Raw genomic sequence first — 23,858 nt, 5'->3', positions numbered from 1 at the left:
CAATACACACGTTCCTTTGTGTTCTGGGGCCTTTTTCCTTTCTCTCATCTCGAGCTCTCTGTTTGGGTCAATACTGGACTTCTCTCAGTTCCTTGAATGAGCCACATGGTTTTGCCTCTAGGTTTTGGGCGTCCTGTTCCTTCTACCTGGAACGCTCCCTAGCCTCCACCTGGCTACCAGTCCTTCAGTTCCCTGGTGCCCTTTTGTAGCCCCTCCCCACCCCTTTAGCCCCTGACAACCGCAGATTTCTTTCCCTGCAGTTTTGCCTTTTCCCGAATGTCATATAAATGCAACCCTACAGGATGTAACCTTTTGTGTCTGGCTTCTTTCACTTGGTATACTTTTGAGATTCAACAGCGTTTTTGCATAGAACAGTAGTTCATTTCTTTTTTATTGTTGCGTAAGATTTCATTCTCTGGATGAATCACGGTTTGTTTCCCTGTTCACCAACTGACAGACATTTGGGTCGTTTCCAGTGTTCAGCTAAATGAATAAAGTTGCTATAAAGTCACATACAGGTCTTTACACAGACATTTGTTTTCATTTCTTTAAGGTAAATATCTAGGAATGAGACTGCTAGGTTATATGGAAAGTATATATTTAACTTTATAAAAAAATTGCCAAACTGTTTTCCAAAGTGGTTATTTGCATTCTTGTCAGCAATGTATGAGAATTCTCATTGTGCTATAGTCTAGTCAGTCTTTTTAGCCATAAGGTCGGTTTTTCAGCCATTCTACTAGGTAGGCAATGTAGTATTAATTTTCTAGTGACTAAGGATGTTGAGGAACTTTTTATATGTTTTTGCTATCTGTATACTTTCACAGGTAATGCTTCTGTTCAAATCTTTTGCCCATTTTTTTAGTTGGGTTTTCTTTTTTAGTATTGAGTTGTAAGAGTTCTTTCTATATTCTGGATACAAGTAATTTATCTTATGTATATTTCAGAAATACCTTTCCCAGTGCATGCTTGTCATTCACTTTCTCAGCAGTGTCTTCCAAAGAGCAGAAGTTTAAAATTTTGAGAAGTCCAATTTATCAATTTAAAACATTTCCTGGTTCATAGGTTTTTTTTTTTTTTCCTATCAAAGAAACCTTTGTCTAACCCAAGGTTACAGAGATTTTTCTCCCATGGTTTCTTCTAGAAGTCTCATACTTTTAGGTTTTACATCTAAGACAATGATCCGTTTGAGTTCCCCCTCCCTCCTCCTCCTCTCCCCTCCCCTCTCCGCCTCCTTTTTCTTCACCTTTCAATGTCTAATTGTCCAGCATTATTTGCTAAAAAGACTGTTCTTTTTCCATTGACCTGCCTTGCTATCTTTGGCAAAAATCAATTGACCATATATGCATGGATTTTTTTCATTGTTCTGTTATTTTCCATTGATCTGGATGCTTGTCCTTACCTCAGCACCATACTGTCTTGATTCCTGTAGCTTCATAGTAAGCCCTGAAGTTGGGTAGTCACATCCTCCAACTTGTCAACTTGTAAATGTATACCAAAAAAAAAAAAAAGGCCTTATCGGATTTTGATTGAAATCTATAGATCAATTTGGGTGGAACTGACATTTTTATAATCCTGAGTCTTTGTTCCATGAATGTGGTATCTCTATTTATTTAGGTCTTCATTACTTTCTCTCATTAATGTTTTATACTTCTCAATGTAAAACTCTTGTGCATATTTTGTTAGATTTATCCCCAAATACCTTATGTGTTTGATGCCGTCGTGATATTTTAAAATATGAATTTCCAATTATTTATTGTTGTCATATAGAAATATAAATGATTTTTGCTTATTAACCTGGTATCTAGTGATGTTGGTGAACTCATATATTAGTTCTAGAAGATCTTTTGCAAATTCGTACAGTTTTACTTCTTTTTCTAGCTTTTATTTTTCATTTTTTATTTTAAATAATGCCAAACTTAAAAGATAAAATAAAATTGAGATGGTTAATTTTGTGTGTTAACTAGACTGGCCCAGGGATGCCCAGATAGCTGGTAAAACATTATTTTTGGGTGTGTCTGTGAGGTTGTTTGTGGAAAAGTTTAGCATTTAATTCAGTAGACTGAGTAAGGCGATCCACTGCCCTCACCAATGTGGACAGACATTATCCAAACTGTTGGGGGCCCAAATGGAACAAAAAAGGCAAAGGGCAAATTCTCTCCCTTTTCTTGAGGTGGAACATCCATCTTCTCCTGCCCTTGGACATTGGGCCTTCAGACTCTGTGACAAACAGCCCCTTGGTTCTCAGGTCTTTGGACTCAGACTGAATTATACCCCTAGCTTTCCTGGTTCTCCAGCTTCAGGCAGCAGACTGTGGGAGTTTTCCACCTCTATAACTGCATTATGGAGCCAGTTCCTATAACAAATCTCCTTTTTTGTCTGGCTGGCTATCTATCTATCTATCCATCCATCCATCCATCCATCCATCCTTCTCTGTCCTATTGGTTCTGTTTCGCTGAACCCTGCCTAACATATAAGTACAAAGAGCTCTCACATGCCCTTCACAGAGACTTCATTCTCTTTTCACCAGCTGTGCCAATATATTTCAGGGCAAAAGGAGCCAAACCAGGATTACAAGTACTTACTTGTCATGTATCTTCAGTTTCCTTCATTCTAAACCTGTTTTTTAGTCCTTCTTTGAGCTTCATAATCTAAAATTTTTGAAGATTATAGGTCAGTCATTTTGTAAACTCTCTCTCAATTTGGGTTTGTCTGATGTTTCCTATTAAGATTCAAGTAAGCATTTTTGGCAGAAATATTAGAGAAGTGATGCTAAAGCACCAGGTGTTGCTTTGTCCCATCCCTTGTGACATTAATGATCAGAGGCAAATCTGGGTGGCCTTGGAGGCTCACTTCCTTCCCTTTTTTTATAGCAGAGGTGAGAGCTGGCTGAGCTGCACTGAGCGGGCCTGTGGAGAGACAGGAGCTTGGGCAAAGCTGTTCCCAGGACCCTCTGAGCAGGCCTTTGCCCTTGGTATGCTTATTTCCTAGCACTGTACATGGCGCTTCCCTTGATGTATTTCTTACTATCTAGAGACACTAGGAACTCCCTCACCCTGGTTAACATATACATAAATAGTAGTGCAGTGTCGGGGTGGGACACACGTTCTGTCTGGGGCTCTGGTTCTGTTTGTGTATTGGATGCTGGCTCAAGCCTGCTTCATCTTGCTGGAGCTGTGGCCTGGAAACTTGACTATGGTGCACACACAATAGCTACACCTGGCCCATGCTGTGTAATAAGGAAAAGTTCAGGGGACGGTGTGCACTCTGCCACTTGTCTGCATGTAAGTTTCCTCCAACAAACCCCATGTTATATCTGTACCATGTGGCACTAGTGGTGTGTGTCTGTGACCCTTTGCACAGTTAACTTTGAATACTTGAGTAAGGTGGTGTCTGCTAGATTCTCTTTCATAAAGTTCTCATTTATTTTTTATTTATTTTAAAAAAATTTATTATTTTTTTACTGAAGTACCATCAGTTACAATGTGTCAATTTCTGGTGTCCAGCACAATGTCCCAGTCATGCATATACATACATATATTTGTTTTCACATTTTTTTCATTAAAGGTAATTACAAGACATTGAATATAGTTCCTTGTACTATACAGCAGAAACTTAAAAAAAAAATCTATTTTCATATATAGTGGCTAACACCCGTAAATCTCAAACTCCCATATTTATCCGTTCCCACCCCCTCTCCCCAGTAATTACTTATAAGATTGTTTACTACGTCTGTAAGTCTGTTTATGTTTTGTAGATGAGTTCATAGTGTCCTCTTTTTTTCTTTACTTTTTTTGGAGGGGGGACTTTATTTATCTTATTTATTTTTAGAGGAGGTGCCCAGGATTGAACCCAGGGCTTTGTGCGTGCGGAGCACGTGCAATACCCTCCCCCAACTTTCTTTTTTAAAACATTCATAAGTAGCCTTGCCAAAACAAGGCCTCAAAAAATTGGTTTAAGACTCAGAGTTGTTTCTCTCAATGGAGATCTTCAGTAAAAGGCAAAAGATTTATATGACCTGAAGAGAAATCAGAGTATCAAGTTCTCATTTTTTAAATAAGAATTTTGTGGGGAGATGCTTTGAACCTATGTAAACATCTCATTCTTTGTCCCACTTTTACCCACTAGATTTAGCAAACACTGATATTTCTTATCTGATGATTGCCAAATGGTGATTTTCCTTTTAAAATTTTTAATTTTTTTGTTTTTTGCGGGGGAGGTAATGAGGTTTATTTATTTACTTATTTTAATAGAGGTACCAGGGATTGAACCCAGGACCTCATGCGTACTAAGCAGGTACTCTGCCACTGGGCAATGCCCTCCTCTGCAAACGGTGATTTTTCTAAGTCCATTATTTCTTCTAAGTTTATTAGTTGCATTCTACTCTAAGCAGGAGTTGTCTTTTCCTCCATTTACTTATTCATCTAAAAACTATCAGTGTGGACTCATGGATTCTATTTCATTCCATGGGATAGAATCTCTCACTATCCTAATTTATTTTGATGCTCAAATTGTCCCATGTTTGACCCATGGGAGCTCCTTCAAGCTGGTTGCTTTGTTCTTTTCAAATGTCTCCATCATTCCTTGAACATTTTCATACTTTGTAGCACAGTAGGGTATTCCAGGCTTATCTATATAATACTTTCCCATTTACATTTATTTTTAGATCTATATATATTGAAAAACTTGGAATTCACATCAATACTTCCAGTTCCAATCCAATCACTCAAGCCTTCTTGCTATTCCCCTTTCTGTATTTTAACCCCCTTTTCCAATAGTGAGAAATCTGGTGCCCATTATCCTTAACACAGTTTTTCTTTGTGTAGTCCCCTGTACGTGATTAGTCACCTGACTTTGCAGGACTGCCTCTCCACCTTCCTTGTTTGGGCTCTGACCTTCACATTGAGCTGACTTCCTAGCTGAATATGGGGGTGGCTATAGTCCCTTGTGTAGATGGAAAAGCAGAGAGAACCAGTCAGCAGAGGAAGATGCACAGCCGGAGCAGACACACAGAGAATAATCACAGAAGGACAGAGAGAGATAACTTTTGGGCTCCTGGAAGCTTTCCAACACCTGGTTCTAGTCTTTTGCTGAGATGTAGTCTTTCCTAAGATTTTCTAAGATGTAGTGTTTTTCTAGTCTTTTGTTAAGATGCTCTGGGCTTTTGTGAGACATTCCTACATTGTTATGAAGAATTCATCCCTTTTGGTTAAGCTACTTCTGGTTGGTTTCCGTTACTTGCAAACAGAGAGTCTTAAACAAAGGTATATTTATATCCTGGCTTCTTCTACAAAAAAAATAAAACAAATTGTGGAAATAATCAGGGCAAAGGGAAAATAAAAATTAGCCCATAGAAAATGCATACCACATGGTTACTGCTGCTTAACATGGGCTGAAATATTAGCTCTAAGATTTCTAGTGATCCAAACAAAGTGTGAAACACTATCCCTTACAAGATTTTACATCTCCAGATTTAAAACAAACCAGCAACTGGAGCATGAATAGATAGACCACCGGAACAAAATACAGAGTCTAGAAGTGAACTCTCCAACAAATGACCAACAAATGGCAAACTGTGTAGTTATGTGGAGAAAAAAATATTTGGATTCGTATCTCACCCCATATACTGAATCAATTCCAAGTGGATCAATGTTTAACTGTAAAAGATTGGATATCTACATTTCCATCGATAGGGAACTGATTAAATAAATTATGAGCACATCTCTGCAATAAAATATTATAAGGATTGAAAAAAGTGAAGAGCTCTGTATATATTGCTATTGACATATATTCTTGATATGTTAATTTAAAAAAACAAGGTATAGTAAATGTGTAAGCACACTGCCATTTTTTTTTTCAAATGAGGAATGTCTTGGCGTGTATTGCATAAAAAAATTCTCTAAGAGAATGAGCAAGAAACAGTGGTTCCCAATTTGGAACATGGAGACAGAGGTAGGGGAGAGATTCTTTTTACTCTATACCTTTTTATGCTTTCTGGTGAATGAACCATATGCATGTACTATTTATTCTAAAAATTCCAAAAAATTGATAAAAATCAGACAAACCTGCTGATGGCGAAGCTCAGCTAGTCTTGAGTAGATTGAGAGGACAGCAGGAGGGGATGAAAATTTTACCTGCTCACAAATTTCCACTGCTAGTGAACCCCAGGGCCCATTCCCACCCTGAGAGGCCATCCTTCTCATAAAGGATTATCTCCAAAAAGCCTCCGCTTATATTACTGGGGAGGTCTGTTGCCCGCAGTGCAGTGTAAGTGTTCGATATATAAAAAATGTTCTTTTTGTAGAGGTCTGCTAAGAGCATTCTTACTACTTCCTAATTTTGCCCATGATCATTCTACGTTTATGTGAAACTTCTAGCCAATTCACAGTAAATACATGATCAAAATTTGACCACTGTAGTGACTGAATACACCAGCCCCGGAGCCAGAACGCCTGGGTTCAAATGTCAGTTATTCACTTATTAGCAGCTTACTTGCTGGAGGTTACGAATTTTCTTCATCGGTTCAAGTGGGGGGCAGTTACAGCATGTGCCTCACAGGGTACACATAAAAATCACAGCTCACAACAGCCTGGTCCAATAGCAACAGAATGCTGGCCACGTAAGACATTAAACACTTTCTAGTACTTACATTAAAAAAATAAAAACAAATGAAACCACTGTTTATCCCGATACGTCAAAAATATTATCACTTCAACACATAATCAACATAATAAACATGAGAGAGCCGCTTTACATCTTTTTTTGGTAAAAAAAACACACACATCTGAGCTCCAGCCATCACAGCTCAATTAGGACTAGCCATATTTTAAGTGCGCAGTAGCCACACGGGGCTGGCGGCTGCTGGATGGAACAGCGTGGCCCTAGACAAAGTCTAGCACCTAGTAGGTGCTAAGTGCTAACTCTTCGGGGCAGAAGCGTGGTTGCTGTTACCCTACCTCGTCTGGAGTAAATCAGTCTATCAGGTAGTCTTCTGGAAAATATGCCTACATTGTAGGACAAATTAATAGGATTTTCTTTCAGCCAATCACTTATTCGACCCCCATATTTTAATTCACAGCTACTAGACACACAGTTCCAACCTTATGCAAATGAACAATTTACATAAATAGGGCCGGTATCCCCATCTTATTTTGTGATTATCCCAATTTCCGGGGTGGGGGGGGGAGGAGAGGGGTTGTCTCCCCAAATGCGGAGGGCCTTACACCACTAATGCGGGGGGCAAGCAGACGAGTGGGAAGGTCCTTTAAAAAGGGCAGGGGGTTGGTAAAAGCAGCGCCGAGCCGTCCGGAGAACAATTACGGCCGTGGGGAAGGGCCACGTTTAAAGGCCGAAATTCCAGAAGGGGCAACAATGGAGGCGGGCGAATCCCGGGAGCCAGCAGATTTGGCCAAGCCGAGCGAGCGTCCGCAAGCCCGGCGCGCGGGCCCCGAAGGGCGGCGAAGGAGCCTGGCCGCAGGCGGAGGAACGTCCGGGTCCCGTCCGGGCTCTGGGCCGCAAACGCCGCCAGGGCCTCCGACGCCCGCGTCCACTGTCTCCCGGCTCCTGAGTGGCTGGGGGGCCGGGATTAACCTTTCACCGCCGCGCTCTGTCCAATCACAGGCTCGCTCTCATGCCGGCGCGGGGCGAGCCGAGCGTGGGGGCGCGGAGGGGCGGTGCGGGCACCGGTGGGATTCTCCAAGCGGCTGTGCGCTGTTGCCGCGGGCCGTGCGCGGGCTGCGGGCGAGCCGGGCGCTGCGCAGTCTCCGCAGGCGCCGGCGGGAGGGGTCGAGGCAGAGGCGCGGCGCGGCGCGGCGCAGGCTGCTCCAGGCCCAGGTGAATGGAGTAACCTGACAGCGGGGACGAGGCGACGGCAGGCGGGAGGAAATGGCGGCGGCGGCGCCGGGCAGCACCGAGAGGCCTGGGCTGTGACGCGCGCGCCGGAGCGGGGTCCGATGGTTCTCGAAGGCCCGCGGCGCCCCGTGCTGCAGGTGAGGCGGGCTCCCGCGGAGCCGCTTTGTGTCCGGGGCGGGGAGCGGCCCCGCCCGGCCCCGCGCCCGCCTCTGCGCGGAGGCCCGCGTGGGCGCCCGGGCCCAGGGCCCGCAGGTGGGGAGACCCGCGCGGGGCGATGGCGCGGCCTCGCCGGGTCCCAAGCGGCGCGGCCTGCGGGGCCGGCGTCCGCCTCGCCGTGCTCTGCGCCTCCCCGACCCTGGCGCGCCTCCCAAGTCAGCGCTTCGGAGGGACTTTGTGCGGTCGCCCTGGCACCGGATGGGGACGCGGGCGCCTCCGCACCCGGAGTGGAGCGGGTCCTCGCCGCTTGCTCCGGCCCCTGAAGAGCAGGGATTTGACAGGTCCGGTTACGCACACGACGGTGGTGCAGAATTAGCGGCGGCGTCTCGGGAGCATCCTCGGGACCCCGCGTGGTGGCGGTGGCTGCGCTGGGCCTCGTCTGTGGACACTTTCGAGAGGGGCGGGAGGGGAGGAAGCCGGGCCGCCCGTGTTGGCAGGAAAGCGAGAGCCTTCGGGGCGCGCCCGGCGAGGATTGTTCGTGTTTATTGGCAGGTGACCAGATCTGGGTCCCCAGGGATGGGTGGCCGAGGCCATCTTTTCGCCCCTCCTCTCCAATGTTTTTGTGCCACAACGCCTGGAGCCTGCAAAGGAGGCTTCTTAAGGGGTTTTAATCTTTGGAAAATCAGTGTACGTTTCAGGTTAGCACATGAGATTTTTTTTTTTTTTGTAGCTTTTCCAGAAAAGCTGAGCTGCCCCAGGGCTATGCCTGCAGCACAGAGCAAACAGACCACTTAATGTATCTTTAATAGCCCGAAGATTTGCAAAAACAGAGACGAGTCCTTGCTTATGCAGTGTTCAGTTAGTGCTTTTGTGAAGAAAGTCGTGCTTAAAGGGACACGGTACCGACCCATATGATCAGTCTAAGTATTGTGATTGTCACAGTTTAAAAACATTCATCTAATTTAAAAGTATTACTTTGAAGTCTCCGCTTCTTGAGGTGCTTCGGTCTTTGACTTTTCTGAGTCTTCACAGTCCTGATTTCCAGTTGTCTTCGGGTTGCTTGTTTTCAAGTGCAGCACACTCTGTGAGTGGAAAAGGGCACAAATTAGGAGTTAAGGAAATTGGAAAAAAAATTTTTTTAATGTGCTTTAATACAAGATTAACTGGATTGAAAATGTATTGGCATAAACTTTAAATTTACTAAATAAAAATACCCATCTTAACCAAGAACTCCAATAATTTAGTAGGGGATGAAGGATGATACGGATTCTGAATGAGGTTGTTAGTGAATAGTAATTTTAGTATTAATATCTTTGGGAAATAGGTTCTGGAATAATCAGTTTATTTTGCAAAGTGTCTTTAAAGCTGGCTAGCACCTACCTGTGGCATATATTGTATATAATATATGCTACATATACATAGACACATATATAATTATTTCACAACTTAATTTAGGACATATTTTATAAAATGTTACAGATTAGAAACACTACAAAGATTGCTTTTAATATGGTCACTATGAACATTTAATGGCAGTGTTGGTTAATGGATTTATTCAAGGCATCAAAATTCTGTTTTAAGGAAAGATGTACACATTTAATTTGGGAAGAAAAGACTTTCTTTTCCTGAAATTACTTCTTACACTGAAAGGTTAAGTTTTGGCTCCTGGATTATCTCTGTGGCTCTGTGTCTGAGTTATACAGTGAGGTGGTTTTCCCATTGCTGAATTTGATTGTCTTGGTTTTAGACGACATTTTATTTTGATGTGGCTCATGATTCTTATCTAATAGTAATTTTGTGGTGTTACATAGTGGGTAGTACTTTTACTGTAGTCCTGCTTTCGAGAAAGGATGGCTTCTATGGCATTGAGATATTTGTTCCCTGCCACTGTCTGACATACGAGATGCTTGTTTTGTTTGAGAAAGTAGTTATTTCATAGACATTCTCTCACTTGTGACCTTAACATCCTGTGGTCATAACTTGTGGGAAAGGAGCAAAGGGAAACATTTACTAGTAAGAAGTGCCCTGAGACAGACTTAGTATTGTCTTACTTTACATGCAAGGAAGCTAAGACTCAGAGAGTGATGGATGAATATAGAAGTGGCAGAGCCAGGCTTGAATCTTGGTTTGATTTCAAAGTCTTCCCATGTGTGCTCTTTTCGTTGTGCTGCATTGCTGTTCCAGATGGATTTTAGGGGAGACACCTGCATGCCTTGCAGGTAATTCCTTAGTTAATACTTGTTGAATGAATGAAACTCCGTCTGACCTTAATGTTCAGGTGACTTTTGATTATCTGAATAATTAAGATTCCCCCCCCCCTTTTTTGTGGTAAACAAATATACCAGTGTAGTCTTTTTTTAAGTGTACAATTTTATGGCATCAAATATATTCACATTGTTTTGCTACCATCACCACCATCCATCTCCAGAACTTTTTCATCTTCCTCAACTGAAACTCTTTACCCATTAAACACTAACTCCCCTTCCACCCTCCTCCCAGACCCAGGGAACCAGCATTCTATTTTCTGTCTCTGAATCTGCTACTCTTGGACCCTTACTTAAGTAGAATCATACAACGTTTGTCCTATTATGACTGGCTTATTTAATTGAGCATAGCATCTTCCAGATTCATTCATACTGTGGCATGTATCAGAATTTCCTTCCTTTTTAAGGCTGAATGATATTTCACTGTATATGTATGCACCACATTTTGCTTATCCATTGATCCCTCGTTGGACACTTGGGTTTCTCGTACCTTTTGTGAATAATGTTGCTATGAACATAGGTGTACAAATATCTGTTTGAGTCCCAGCTGTCACTTATTTTGGGTATATACTCGGAAGTGGTCAGATTGTTCCTTGATTGTGAGAACACTAGACTCAGAATTTATTGCAATATGGGTTTTTCTCAGGGTTGCTCCAATTATACTTTCCTACCAATAGGAACTATTTGTTAATAGAAGACTTTAATCTTCTTGAGGCCCAAGATTTACTTGTTTTTATGATCTCGGTTCCTACCAGTGTTTGGCAGGTGACCGAATTCATTCATTTGATCCATCATGGGGCCATGTTGTGCTCTGTTGGATGCCAGACGATGGTACTGGCCAGGTCCGTGTTTAGTTTGGAGCCAGGCGATTCCTCCTAGTGGTCTGTATTTTGGAGTTCAAGAATTCAGCTCATTCTCAAAGCTCAATAGATGTTCATGTTTTACCATTTGTCTACTTTGAGAAAAGATTTGAGATGGTCTTATAGTAATAGACAGGTGTTTGAGAGGACTGTGAAAATAATGGTGGGGGCTGAGGGGTAGAATGTGCTGGAGCTGGAGGGAATTCGATCAGATGCTTGGGCAAGGATAATTAGCATCTTCAGGAAACTAAAGTTTTTTTTTTTTTTTTTTAATATTAGAGCAAAAGAGGAAGCAGGACGAATTATAGTTGGCATTGATTAATGAAAGGAAGTATACCAATTAATCAGGAGAAGCAGACTTTTCTCCTGTATGAAGAATAAGCGTTTGAATTCTTATGTAAAATGACATTAACAATGTATGGAGAAAACGTTTTACATCTTACAAATGTTAGAGAAGTATTTTTCACCTGCCATTTTAAAGAAGCTGGAGAAGGCCTCAGGCATAATGGAAAAGCTTTAGCAGTGTAGGCGTACATCGTTCTGGTGCTGTGATTCATTAGAGCTTAGTTGATTTATCTTTCAGATGATGTCCCTCGTATATCAGTTGTCTCATTCAGGCCTTTGGCAGATGCTGAATAACAGTCCATTCACAGATGTACTCTTTTCAGCGTAGGATAGGCAGCCAGGAGTTTCCAAGTGTTCTCTGCTGGTCTTCAGGATTGTGTGCTGGTCTAAAAAGTGGGGCTGCTCGTAGGGTGGTCTACGCACAGTGAATGAATACAGAGGGAAAAGCATTGGTTTTGAGGTCTAGCCGATGAAATTGAAATTTTCAGTTGTGTAGGAAGGCCTTTGTTAAAAGAAATTTTGAGTACAAAATGAGTTTCCTGTTTATCTAAAATAGTCGATGAATTGATGGTTCTCTTGTAAAATGCAAAGTTGCTGTCCATTTCAAATAGGTAACCAAGCAGATGCCACAGGAAAACATTGTCTGAGGATGTCACTAAGACTTACTAGAAATAAGACATGAAAGACTTAAATTCTGGCCTTACTGTTCTGATTTTTTGAAGCTCATAGTGACACTAAATGTCCTGCTGTGTTAAGGTTTACAGAATGATAAGGATAGTAAGGATGAATAGGACATACGGAGGGTGCTCAGATTTGTTGAGTGAATAAATTAATTTATATTACATATTGAAGGACTTAGAAGCTAACACAATTTTATGGAAAACAATGTTGCTTGTATATTAAGGCTTTTAAAAAGATCATTACTGTTCTGATTTTGGACAAATCATGCTGCCTGGTTCATTAGTGAGATACATATGATTAGGGGCATAGAAATATTGTGGACAGAGAGAAGTGTTAGAATTTCATAGAAGAAAATTGCTATAAAAGGGGGAGTTTTACTGGTATTGCAGGCTTTCTCATTGCTAAGACTGGCTAACCCTGATAGTTGTGGTGGTTCTTTTTTAGGTGACAGCTCGATGTATGCAATAAAGTAGGAATTTAGAAAACACACTTGGAAATTCTTTTGGGGATTAGATCATGTCAGCAGACTAGTTCAGAATTTTAAAAATAATATACTTAAAGCACTCAGATAACGAGAGAAGGAGCTCAGTTTTTAAGAACTGAGCTTTGAAATGTTGCAGAAAGGTTCTTAGATTAAAGAGTTAGATCAGTAACCCTATTTGAAGGGAGAAGAGAAAGACAGGAGACTTATCTAATACTTTGAGCTATTTTGAAATTCCGGAATTTCTGTTTCCTTCTATCGGTGACAGCCTTGGAGGCAGATTTAACGTGATGAATCCAAAGCCTTGAATGGCCTCTCTTACACATCCTGCTGCACCACCGTCACTCATGGGGATTTCTGATTAGTGGTGCTTTAAGCTTTTTCCATTTTGCAAAATTAATTATTAATATTTTATCAAAGCATTGTAGGGATGTTTAAGAGCAAGTCTTTGGTGTCAGAGAGATCAGGGTTCAAATTCTGATTCCTCCAGCTTATAACTGAGGAACACAGGGTGTCTGGTAACCTTTCTGAGTCAGCTTCCTCCTCTGAAAACTGGTCCTAGGTTCTACTTCTTGAGGTTATGAAGAAAAATATGAGTTTCTTAAACTCTTTGCCCAGTTCTGGCACATAACTACCATTTGATAAAAGTTAGGTGATGTTATTTTGCTTCTAATATGTATGTTAGAGGAAATTTGGTGTATTCTTAATGTGATTTGATTATATTGTGATTCCCCCTGAAATTATGAATTTTGAGATGCTTGTTCAGCTTTATAATGGAAGATGAAAAAGAAAAGGGCTGAAAGCAAGCAGTGTTTCACAGACAAGTATCCTGTATTGAGGGTCGTCTGTACCAGATCATGTGGTTCAGCTGTCTTAGTTGGATTTCTGTAATAGTGATACCAAGCATAATAGTTCCTTAAATATTGCTAACTTTCCCTAAGTAACCATCATTCTTCTGTATGGATGAATAAATGCATCATCCTTGAATCTGTATTTTGAACCGGCATAAACTTCTTATATATGTGTCATACGTACTGATGTAGCCCAGTGGTTCTTATTCTTTGGAGACTCCTGATTTGATGAAAGATATGAATCTTATCCCCAGAAAAATGTGCATGTACATATTCATAATTTTATATACAACTGTGGGAGGTACAGGGACCCTTGCTGAATGCCATCGATAGATGCTGACTTAGGCTATATCGACATAAAGGCAAGTAATAGGTTAAGGAACAGCAGAATATCAGATAGTTGAAGCAGACATGATTGGGGGAACCGAATGAACGGTGCACAATAATGAGTGGTTAAGACACCTGTGTTCTAGTTGGCATTACTTCTGAATAACTAGCTGGGTGTTAAGAGCAGGTCATTCTCACCTTTCTAGACTTAGTTTTATTTTTCTCACTTTTAAAATGAGAACATTTATAATTTCCAAGATTCCTTAGAGTCTGTAATCTTTGAAACACCCAAATTATTCATGGATTTCCCCATTTCAAGCTGAGGATCTAAACTAATGAGACCTGGAAAAGAGAGAGTGCATTTGTTGAGCGTTAAGATCTGTATGTAGTGATTATAAGGAAGTGAGTGATGGATTCGGGAGCTGTTCTGAGCAGGAAATGTAAGACGAAAACCATGGGAAGTAAAGCTCGGAAAGTGGGTGAAGTCAGATTGTGCCCTGAAGGGATGGCGACGTCTTTCAGAGAAGGTTGAGGCTTTTCATCATCTATCTCTGCAACTAGTACAACTTGTAAGTGATTGTTAATGAATGAGAGAGTCTGGTAGGAGCTGTTTAAAGTTTTTGGTTTGATCAATGTGATGAAGAGCAAGTAACCCATCAAGAGGCATCTGGGACTATTAAAGAGGAAAAAGGTGTCTAATAGGCACCCTCGTATTTTAATTTTTAAAACTTGTTATATTTTGCATATAATACTGTACTAGGATTATCTGTCTTTTTTCAGGGTCTTGTATATTGTATAGCTGAACATTAGAAAGAAAAAAAACCCCTGATTTTTAAATCTTTATATGTGCTTGTTACATATAATAAACACAGGGAATTTATTTACCTAAGAGCAAACATAATTTTGGTGTTTTGAGAAAAATGCAGAATTTTGTTGATTAGAAATATATGAACAAATAATAGAACAACCTAAATTAGGCATTTAAATGCAATATGTAAATTACACTGGAGTTAAGGCAAGCTGTAATTTCCAAACACTGTTAGTACTTAAAAAGAGTAATTCTTTATTGCTTATGTAATATGTGGATTTTAGTTTCCAACCCTTCTTCAATAAAACATGTGAAATGAAACATTGTCAAAGGTCCTTTTTTGGGGGATAATTTATAAAAAAAGGTTTTCATTGACATATGATAGAATTCTGAAGGAGAATATTATTATTATTTTATAATCAGTCTTTGTAAACCTCTAGCTTTTTTGTTGCTGAACATTAGGAGAATTCTGGGAAGTTTTTATTGACATATGAGTTGGGTCCATATTTTGGCCAAGAGTTGGGAACTAAATACTTCTCTTGAGGCCTCTTTAGCATGCACATGCTAACACACGTGCGCGTGGGTGCACATGCATACGTACGCACACACGTGCAGTGCGTACACTCATATGTACATATATACATGTGTGAAATCTGTGTCTTGTCTCAGCAGAGCTCTGGCAGGATGCTTACCTGTGCTATCTACCAAGTGAAGAAGAGGTTACATGGTACATTGTGGTTTCTATAATATTAATTTATCTAGTTTATTTCACTATGTCTGAACCCTCTTTATAATAATAATCTCTCTTAAGGTAGCACTTATTCATTTCACTAGAGAAATAAGTTATTATGTAGTGTTTGTGTCAAGCAGTAAAATGCTCCTAGTCTTCAGCTAAATGTAATAAAGATATGGGAAAAAATGGTGAATATATAGTCTGTTATTGTATATTTATTGAGCACCTATGTTCCTAGACTAGAAAGGCCCAGAGAACTATCCATGGACAGGGCTGATTTCAGTTGCTAAGACTTTACAGCTAAAGCAATTGTAAAGTGTTTATGCAGATTCAGTTAAGAATAAAATATTCATTGTGCATCTGTTAATCTTAAAAAGGGTCCATTCTTTTTCAGCATAAATCAGTGGAAGTAGACACCGTCTTTGAGACCATAGTGTATGGTGTATTGTGGAAATAAAAGTTTGGATTCAGACAAAATTTTAAGTAGAATTTCACCTCTCCCATTTATTAGTCAAATGGCCTTGGGCAAGATATTTCAAATCCATGTAGAATGGAGATGATACTTAGTGTTGTTTTGAGGATTAAGCCAGATGATAGACTAAAAGTACTCACTAAAGGTAAATTTTTTCCCTTTCCTTCTTTCTCTGGGAGCTTTTTATATTTTGTACTTACCATGGTAAATGAAGAATTTTTACACATTGTATTAAGGATTGTTTACTTCTCTTTAAAATAAAATAAACTTTAAATGAAATCGATTTCCACTGATATGCAGGAAAGTGCATAAATTACAAGGGTTCGCAAAGTTAACATGCCTGCAACCAGTGCCCAGGTCAAGGAATATGTATAACCAGTATTTTATAACCTTTTCTCAATGTCCTCTCCCGGGCACACCCACCCCTGCAACCAGCACCCCCTAACCAAAAGAGTAAATGCCATACTGACTTAATTAGTTTTCCTGATTTTTAATTTTATATAATGGAAATCACAAGTATGGTTTTGTGTTCTTTCACTTAACATTTTAAGTTTGTAAGATTCATTCTATGTTGCATCATCTAGTTACGGTGTTTTATTATGTGAATATGTCGGTATTTACTGGCCTGTTATATCGTGGATGGACGTTTGGCTTGTTTTCAGTTTTGGCTGTTAGGCGAAGTGCAGTTCTGAGCATTCTTGTGCATGTCTGTTGGAGAATATATGTCCGTATTTCAGGTGTGCGCACACTGAGGGATGGAGTTAACTTGGGTTATTGAGTATGTGTGTATTCAGCTGTAGCAGATACTTCAGTGTACAATTCTACCAGCAGTGTGTGAAAGTTCACTAAGCTCTGCCTTTTCCCCCTCACTTGACGTTGTCTTTCTTCTTCATTTTAACTATTCTGTTGTGTGTGGTAGTAGCTCCTGGTGGTTTAGTTTGCATTAGTCTAATTGCTGATGAAGTTCATCGACCATTTTGATACCTGGTTCTGTGAAGGCCTTTGCCTGCTCTGTGTTTGCTTGTCTGCCTTTTTCTTATAGCTTTGTAGGAGATGATTATATATCTCCTATTCTGGTTTACCTTTCATTCTCTTAATCAGTTCATTTAATAATAATAAGTTCTTAATTTTAATGTAATCCAGTGTATTAATTTTTTCCCTTTATGATTAGTGCTTTTTACATCTTGTCTAAGAAATGTTTGCTCACCCCAAGGACATGAAACTTTTCTGTTTTTTCCTAATAACTTTATTGTTTTACTTTGTACATTTAGATCTATATCCAGCAGGCATTAATTTTTGTATATGATGTGAGGCAGAATTCAAGATTCATTTTCCTACCTGGATATATAATTAACCTAGCTTTTATTTGAAAAGACCATCATTTTTCCCTGTTGTGCTACAGTATAATTTTTGACATTAGTTAAGTAACTTTATATGTGGTTCTGTTTTTATATTCTGTTCTGTTGCAGTCTAGTCTTGTGCCAGTATCCACACTGTCTTAATTATTGTAGCTTAAGTCTATCTTAATAAACTGATTGATTTTTAAATATTAAGCCATCCTTGCATTCCCATGATAAACCACAACTGATCATGATGCATTATCCTTTTTATGTATTTCTGGATTCAGTTTGCTAATACTGTATTTTTACTTTTTTTTTTCTCTGAGAGATAGTTCTATAATTTTGCTTTCCTATGATGTCCTTCTCAGGTTTTGATGTCCTGGAAAGAGTTAGGAAGTGTTTCCTCTTATTTCTGTACTGAAGAGTTTGTTTTTAAGATTGGGATTATTTAAATGTTTAGAAGAATTTTCTGGTGGAGACATCTGGGCTTGGAGTAAATAAATAATCAGTTTTTAATAACCCAGTTTCTCTAAAAGCTATAGGCTTTCTCACATTTTCTGTTTCTTTATATGTTAATTTTGGTAAATTGTGTTTTTCAAGGAGTTTGTCCATTTCATCTGAAATATTATTAGAGTGGCCCCAAGAAATAATCGATATTAGAAGTAAAAATAACCAGGTAACTGTGCTCTACTTGGAAAAATTATAACTTTTTAAAAGAGTCATTAAATAATTTAATATAAAAATACTCTTTGTTATGGTGTATGGAAGACGTGGACAGATTTTAATGTACCACCTAAGTTAGGTTTTTTATACCATTAGAATTTAGGCACAAGTATGATTTATATGGGCAAAGTTCACTGAAAACTAATGATACTCAAAAGTTGTTGGTTGGTATGTGAAATCTGTAATTAGATTGGAAGCTAAATGTTTCATCTTTGACCAAAAGATTTATCACTCTGGATAAATTTGACTAATGAATTATAATTGGACATATTCTTTGTTCTTTGAAAGTTTTTTTTCTTTTAATTGAAGTACAGTCAGTTACATGTATCAGTTTCTGGTGTGCAGCACAATGTCCCAGTCCCAAATATACACACATATACCCATTTTCACATTTTTTTCCGTTAAAGTTTATTATAAGATATTGAGCATAGGAAAGATTGATTCTAAGTGATAGTAAAAATAAAAATAGGTAGTTAAGGTATGAAATAGTAGTGTCTTAAAAACATTCTGAAAAAAAAAAAAAAACATTCTGGGAGGGGGACAATCAGTATTCACATGGCCTCTCCCTAAGGGCTGCCTATTAGTGGTGAGAATTGTCAGCCTTTCTTCATTTACCCAAATAGATCCTGTGCGTGCCTGGTACCTGGATTGGCTCTGGATATATGGATTTACTGTCTTTTAATGGAAACTATTGACTTTATGAAAAAGTGACTCTGGAGCTGAGACCTGAAGATTGAGGAGCAGATGGCCAGGGGATGGTGTGTGCAAAGGCTCTGAGGTAGGAAAGAGCCAGGTGGAGGTACTCAGGTCCTTGTGACTAGCGGGAGGTGGTGGAGTTACACAGCCACAGTTAGGGAGAGGGACTAACTAGGGTCATACATAGTGAGTGTTTTAGAATTTATCCTAAGTGCAAAGGGAATCCGTTGGAGGTTTTGAGCTCTCTTGCTGTATTTTTTGATTCGTCACATTTTTCATACCCTGAGTCACCTGGAGCTTTGCGCTTCATTAGTACTCTTCTTTTGTTTTTAATCACTTTGTTTTTTTTTCTGGGACTGATGCTTGTTGGTCGTCCTTGGCAAGAGATTGAGTTTGGCAAATGACGGATACTTCTTATGTTCTTACTGTTGTATGCTGTGTGTCAGTCACACTGTCCATTTGCCATGCAATCAATAGGACCCTTAGAGATGTCAGACTTTATCTCTACAATAATGGGTAAGCAGATATTGAGAATTCTGAAATACGTATTCCGTGTCCTGGTGGCTTTGTTCACGTTCAGACAGTACAGGATTAAAAACACACTAGCTTGCAGGATAACAGTAGCTGCCAATTTTGTCCTTTGGTCCAGTATGGGTACCTCCCTGTTTTTTAAGGAGGGCTATAAATATTCTGAAAGATGAGAGCAGTTGTAGTTTGCTGTAGTTGTACTTGCTTCTCTTCCCCTTCGTTGTAGTCCCAAGATCTGTTAACCAGGGAGCGTAGTCTAACTGCCTTCTAGGAGAAGCTCTCCGAGAGTCTTCAGCGTGACTCCTGCAGTCTCTCACCTCCTGTCTCCAATACGTGCATTCTTTTCTCCACACCGAACATCTTAGCTATTTGTTAGTGATTTGCATATCTGACTTAGCTAATGAATTAAATTTACATGTTGTGGATTATGTAGGGGAGGAAGAGAAGCCAAGGGACTGGCCTCCATGTAGGGCTCAGTATAGAAATGAGGTTGAGGCTGAGGGGTGAGGTAGTTTGCCCAAGGTCTTGAGCTAACAAAGGGGTGAGTTTGGAGCCTGTTTTCTCTCCTCTTTTGTCTGGATTCTTTCTATAATATATGTAGTTCGAGTTTAATTGTAACATAATTGAGCAAAATAAGAGTTGTTACCTGTGGAGACTGCCTTTGTTCTGATGATGTTTCCCTTTCTTGGAATATTTCCCGAATTCCTGTAATGGAGGTTGTGTGTGGGGTGTTGGGTTTTTTGGGTTTTTTTTCCAATTGTGTTTTAGCAGTAGCAGATCTTCATTTTTCTTTTTAAATTAATTGAATTTTGGAAAAGCCGAAGGTTCCCTTGATAGCAAAGTGTGGATCTCCAAGTGGAAACGTGCTGCAGGCAGCAAGGATGGCAAACTGGAGCCAGAGAGAGGGTGACCTTGACTCTTGTGCTTCCGTGGCTGGAGCAGGTGGTGGATGGTTCCTGGGAAAAGGGGTTGCAGTGCAGCAACAGGCACAGTCCCAGGCAGAGCAGCATGGGTAGAGGCAGTGACTGCAACCAGGAAGAGGAGTGCGCCCTCTCGAGGAAAGAATAAAGTTCAGGAGTCTCTTTGTTGCATTTAGAAGTTCTTGTCTAGGGGCCTTGGATAGAGTTGTTCTTCCGCTGAGATTAAAATACGTGAGAACCCTTGGTGTATGCTGAGAATGAAAAGGCCCACAGGACCAGACTGTAATCCCTTTAAAGCTGTATGTAAGGTCCTTTATGATCTCACTCCTGCTTATCTTACCAGTTTCATTGTCTGGGGTTCTCCTGTGGGACAGGTGCTGCCGCACACTGCTTGTAATTCCCTCAACTTGACTTGCCAGGTTTCCGTTTGAAATGCTCCTTGGCATGCTGTCTCCTCACCCCATGGTGTCCTGTGGTATCTACTCCCTAACTAGTGCTGTTACTACACGCTCTTCAGAACTGAACTCAAGTTATCATGCTCTCCAGAATCCAGGTTTGCAGTAGGGATGTCATGCTTAATACTTGTTGAATGAATGAACAAATAATTTAAGGAGCAAGAGGTAAAACAAGAGTTTTTTAAGTGGGGAAAATCACTTTAAATATTACTTCTTATACTACTCTGAAATAAACTTGGGTGTGTTCCATTTTTCTGTGTTCTGCTGGTAGCCAAACATGTATCAGTATTTGGCAGAGCTTTGTTTTTAACTTTTATGTTTTAAAATACTTTTCAAACTAATGAGTTGTAGGACTACTATAAAGAATTCCCTTATTGTTAACTACATTTACCAGTAGTTATTTTGCCACATTTGCATTCTCTGTCTTTCTGCATTTTGTTTTTCCTGAACCTTTTGAGAATAAGTTGCAGGCATTATGCCCTTTACCACTAAGTATTCGAGGCATATTTTCTAAGAACAAGAACATTCTCTTACATAAATACAGCATAGTTATCAAATTCAGGGGATTTAATATTGATAATGATGTTTAAGTTTCACCGCTGTCCCTCAGGGGAGGGGAAAAAACCCTCAACCTTTCCATCTGTGCTCTTAGGTTCAGTTGATGGGGCCTGTGAGTTAAAGGACAGATTAACAGGAGAAAAGGTTTATTTTTCAGGTACACAGGTGATGCACAGGAAGAAGTGGAAACTCAAAGTGGTTAGATTTGAGAGCTTATAAATTGTGGAGGAGTGACAAGACAAAGGAAAAGGAGCTTGGGCTTCTAGGGGTGATACATTGTAGGAAGGTTCATACATGAGGGCAGCTAATGGAAGATAAGTGTTATCTTAGTAAGGTTTGTTTATGCATATACCGATGGGGTCTCCAGAGATAGGAATCATCTCCTCTTTGTGGTCCTGGAGTGGGGCGGGGAAATCCTTCACAAAGGGGAATTCGTGCCCTGCTTTTATGCAGACCTGGGGGGCAGAGAATTCCTCTTGTGTCTACTGTTTCTCTGTTGCCTTCAGTTCAAAAACAATCTTTATGCCAAAATGGCATGTTTTGAGGTGGCATATTCTGATCCTCCTTCATCCCAGTAATGTTTGTTAATAGCAGTTTTCCTTCGTCAACCAGGAATGTGTGTTGCATTTAGCTGTCATGTCTCTTTGCTCTTCCAGTCTGGAATAGTTTCTCAGCTTTTTGTGATAATGCCACTTTTGAAGAGCACAAGCCAGATATGTAAAATGCATCTCAGATTTGGTTTTCCTCATGATTATCTTCAGGTTTTGCACTTCTGACATGAATGTACTTCCTTTGTCAGTTCATCACATTCGGAGGTGCATGTTGTCAGTTTGTCCCAATATTGGTAATGTTAACTTTGTCTCTTGAGTTAAGGTGGTATTTGTCAGATTTTTCCAGTGTAAAAATACCAGTTTTCATTTGAATTAGTAGGTAATCTGTGGCAGAATGACTGAGACCTTCACCCAACAGTTTCAGCATCCATTAATGATTCTTGTCTTCATTACTGATGTGATGGTTAAAAATGGTGATTTTTCTGTCATTTTTTTCTACATTTGTAGGTTGACATTGAATAGTTTTATCTAGATTTTAAAACTAATAAAGTACAATTTCCAAAATGAAAAATTAATGAGAAGTATTATTTGAATCTTTGGGTTTTCCCAGTTAAACTTGTAACTTTAGAACTTTAAATTGTTGCTGAAACATTTTCTGGGTTAGTATCAGATCAGACTGCATTAAAGTGGAAGAGAATTTTGTAGGTTGGGAGTTACCCAAAAAGGACTAGGGTGGGAGGATGGGTATATTTGGATGATGTCAGAATCATTGTCTGACTTGATGCCTCTCCAGCTTTATTAATAGTTTCAGGTCAGCCCTGAGGGGACAAGGATAGAGGTTTTAAACTTGTTAAAATAATTTGGATTGTTCAAAGTCTTTTAAAAGTAGGAAGTATCTAAATCGAATTTATGTGCCCTACAAAAAGATACATGTTCATTTAAGGTTAGATCAATAAGGTTTATTCTCAGTGTAGAATTAATTAATGAAAATGTATTATGGATGTTTCCAGCTTTCCTTGAATTCTCTGTAAGTCAGGATATGAGGCTATCTTTCTTTTCAAAGATCTTAAAATTTTGTTGGGGAGAGGGGGGAGGTGGGAATAGCAATAGCAATAGCAATACCATGTCACACGGAGCAGAAGATGTGATTAAGCCCTGATTGGAGTGGTGTGGAAAGCACCCCTGTGCTGGATGAGAGGAGAGTCACATGGTAGAGGTTCTGTAGGGAAGCTTGGGGGCGGGGAGAGGGCCTGGGGGCTCCAGGAGCAGAAGCTCACCTGGGGAGGCTGTGAGTTTACAGGGAGAGCAGAGAGCTGGGGTGGTCACAGAGCTGTGATGGGGGCTTTGCCTCTTGCCTGGAACTTTTAATTTGTTTGCTTCCTGACCCAACATTGATTAAGCATCCCTCATACTCAGCAGTTTCTGAGGCTCATTTTGTCTCAGCACTGACTTTTCTTTACTATTACGTTGTTCACGTTACAGTGTCGTAAAGCAGCTTGACATAGAAAATTGTGGCCTCTTTCTCCTCATGGATGTTCTTAGGTGGTGTAAGAGTTAAATAAAATTCTAGCACTTGTTGAACAATATGTCTGTTGAGTAAACTACAGAAACTTGGAATCAAACATAAACCTGAAAATCTCACCTTGAAAGCTAGTGATGTATTAAATATTTACCTCTCTTAAAACTGCAAAGTAAAGGTCATAATAGGTAACTTGAAGGGAAGGGGTGAGTATCTTTGCCATCTTGATGTGTTGGAATGTTGTCTTTTTAAGAAATACACCAAGTAAGTGGGCCATTGGCTGGCAGCCTAGAGATACTTTCTATATGGAGATTTTGGTGGATGGAATTTGTTAAAATGGTATTTGACCTGTATTCAACTTCAATTTTGGACAAATCTAATTTCAGGCATAATTATGTTGAAATGTAAACAATATGTTTATGTTACAGATTTTAGAGAAACCCAGAAATTTGCTTCATAGAGTAGTGCAAGAATAGGCAGCTAGTGAATTTGTGGTTTAAGTTATAGAAACGGAGGTGAATATTACCACATTTAATAGCTTAAGAAGGGAATTTTTTCCCCAATACTTAACAGAATCGTATATCTTTATTGTCTTCATCCTCAGCTTGAGAGTTTAATTCTGAAAGTAATAATGTGTTCAAATTGTGGGGAATTTTAACATGCAGAAAAATTTTAAGGAAAGAGAAATGACTAATGGTGGTAATGTCATCCTCAGTTTTGAGGTGAATTATCTTTCCCTCCA

General features: G+C 39.8%; 1 protein-coding gene and 1 non-coding gene across 8 annotated transcripts in view; one reads left to right on the top strand and one right to left on the bottom strand.

Moving 5' to 3' along the window:
• Window positions 1-3,919: 3,919 nt before the first annotated feature.
• Window positions 3,920-4,035, bottom strand: LOC116664613. Its single transcript, XR_004321131.1, has one exon. It is a non-coding gene; the product is annotated as a U5 spliceosomal RNA (small nuclear RNA).
• Window positions 4,036-7,682: 3,647 nt separating this feature from the next.
• DICER1 (dicer 1, ribonuclease III) overlaps window positions 7,683-23,858 on the top strand; it is a 68,890-nt gene continuing 52,714 nt past the window's right edge. For 6 of the 7 annotated variants that reach the window (XM_032482571.1, XM_032482567.1, XM_032482569.1 and 3 more), the window contains exon 1: window positions 7,683-7,985. In XM_032482571.1, the coding sequence (XP_032338462.1) occupies window positions 7,950-7,985 (36 nt within the window). In that variant the 5' untranslated portion in view covers window positions 7,683-7,949. The remainder of the gene's footprint in view (window positions 7,986-23,858) is intronic. The other variant, XM_032482570.1, reaches the window with a different exon arrangement.

This window comes from Camelus ferus, chromosome 6 (assembly GCF_009834535.1).
Source record: "Camelus ferus isolate YT-003-E chromosome 6, BCGSAC_Cfer_1.0, whole genome shotgun sequence".
Taxonomy (NCBI): domain Eukaryota; kingdom Metazoa; phylum Chordata; class Mammalia; order Artiodactyla; family Camelidae; genus Camelus; species Camelus ferus.
The sequence above is the reverse complement of the archived record's forward strand: the minus strand, read 5'-3'. Positions and strand labels throughout refer to the sequence as shown.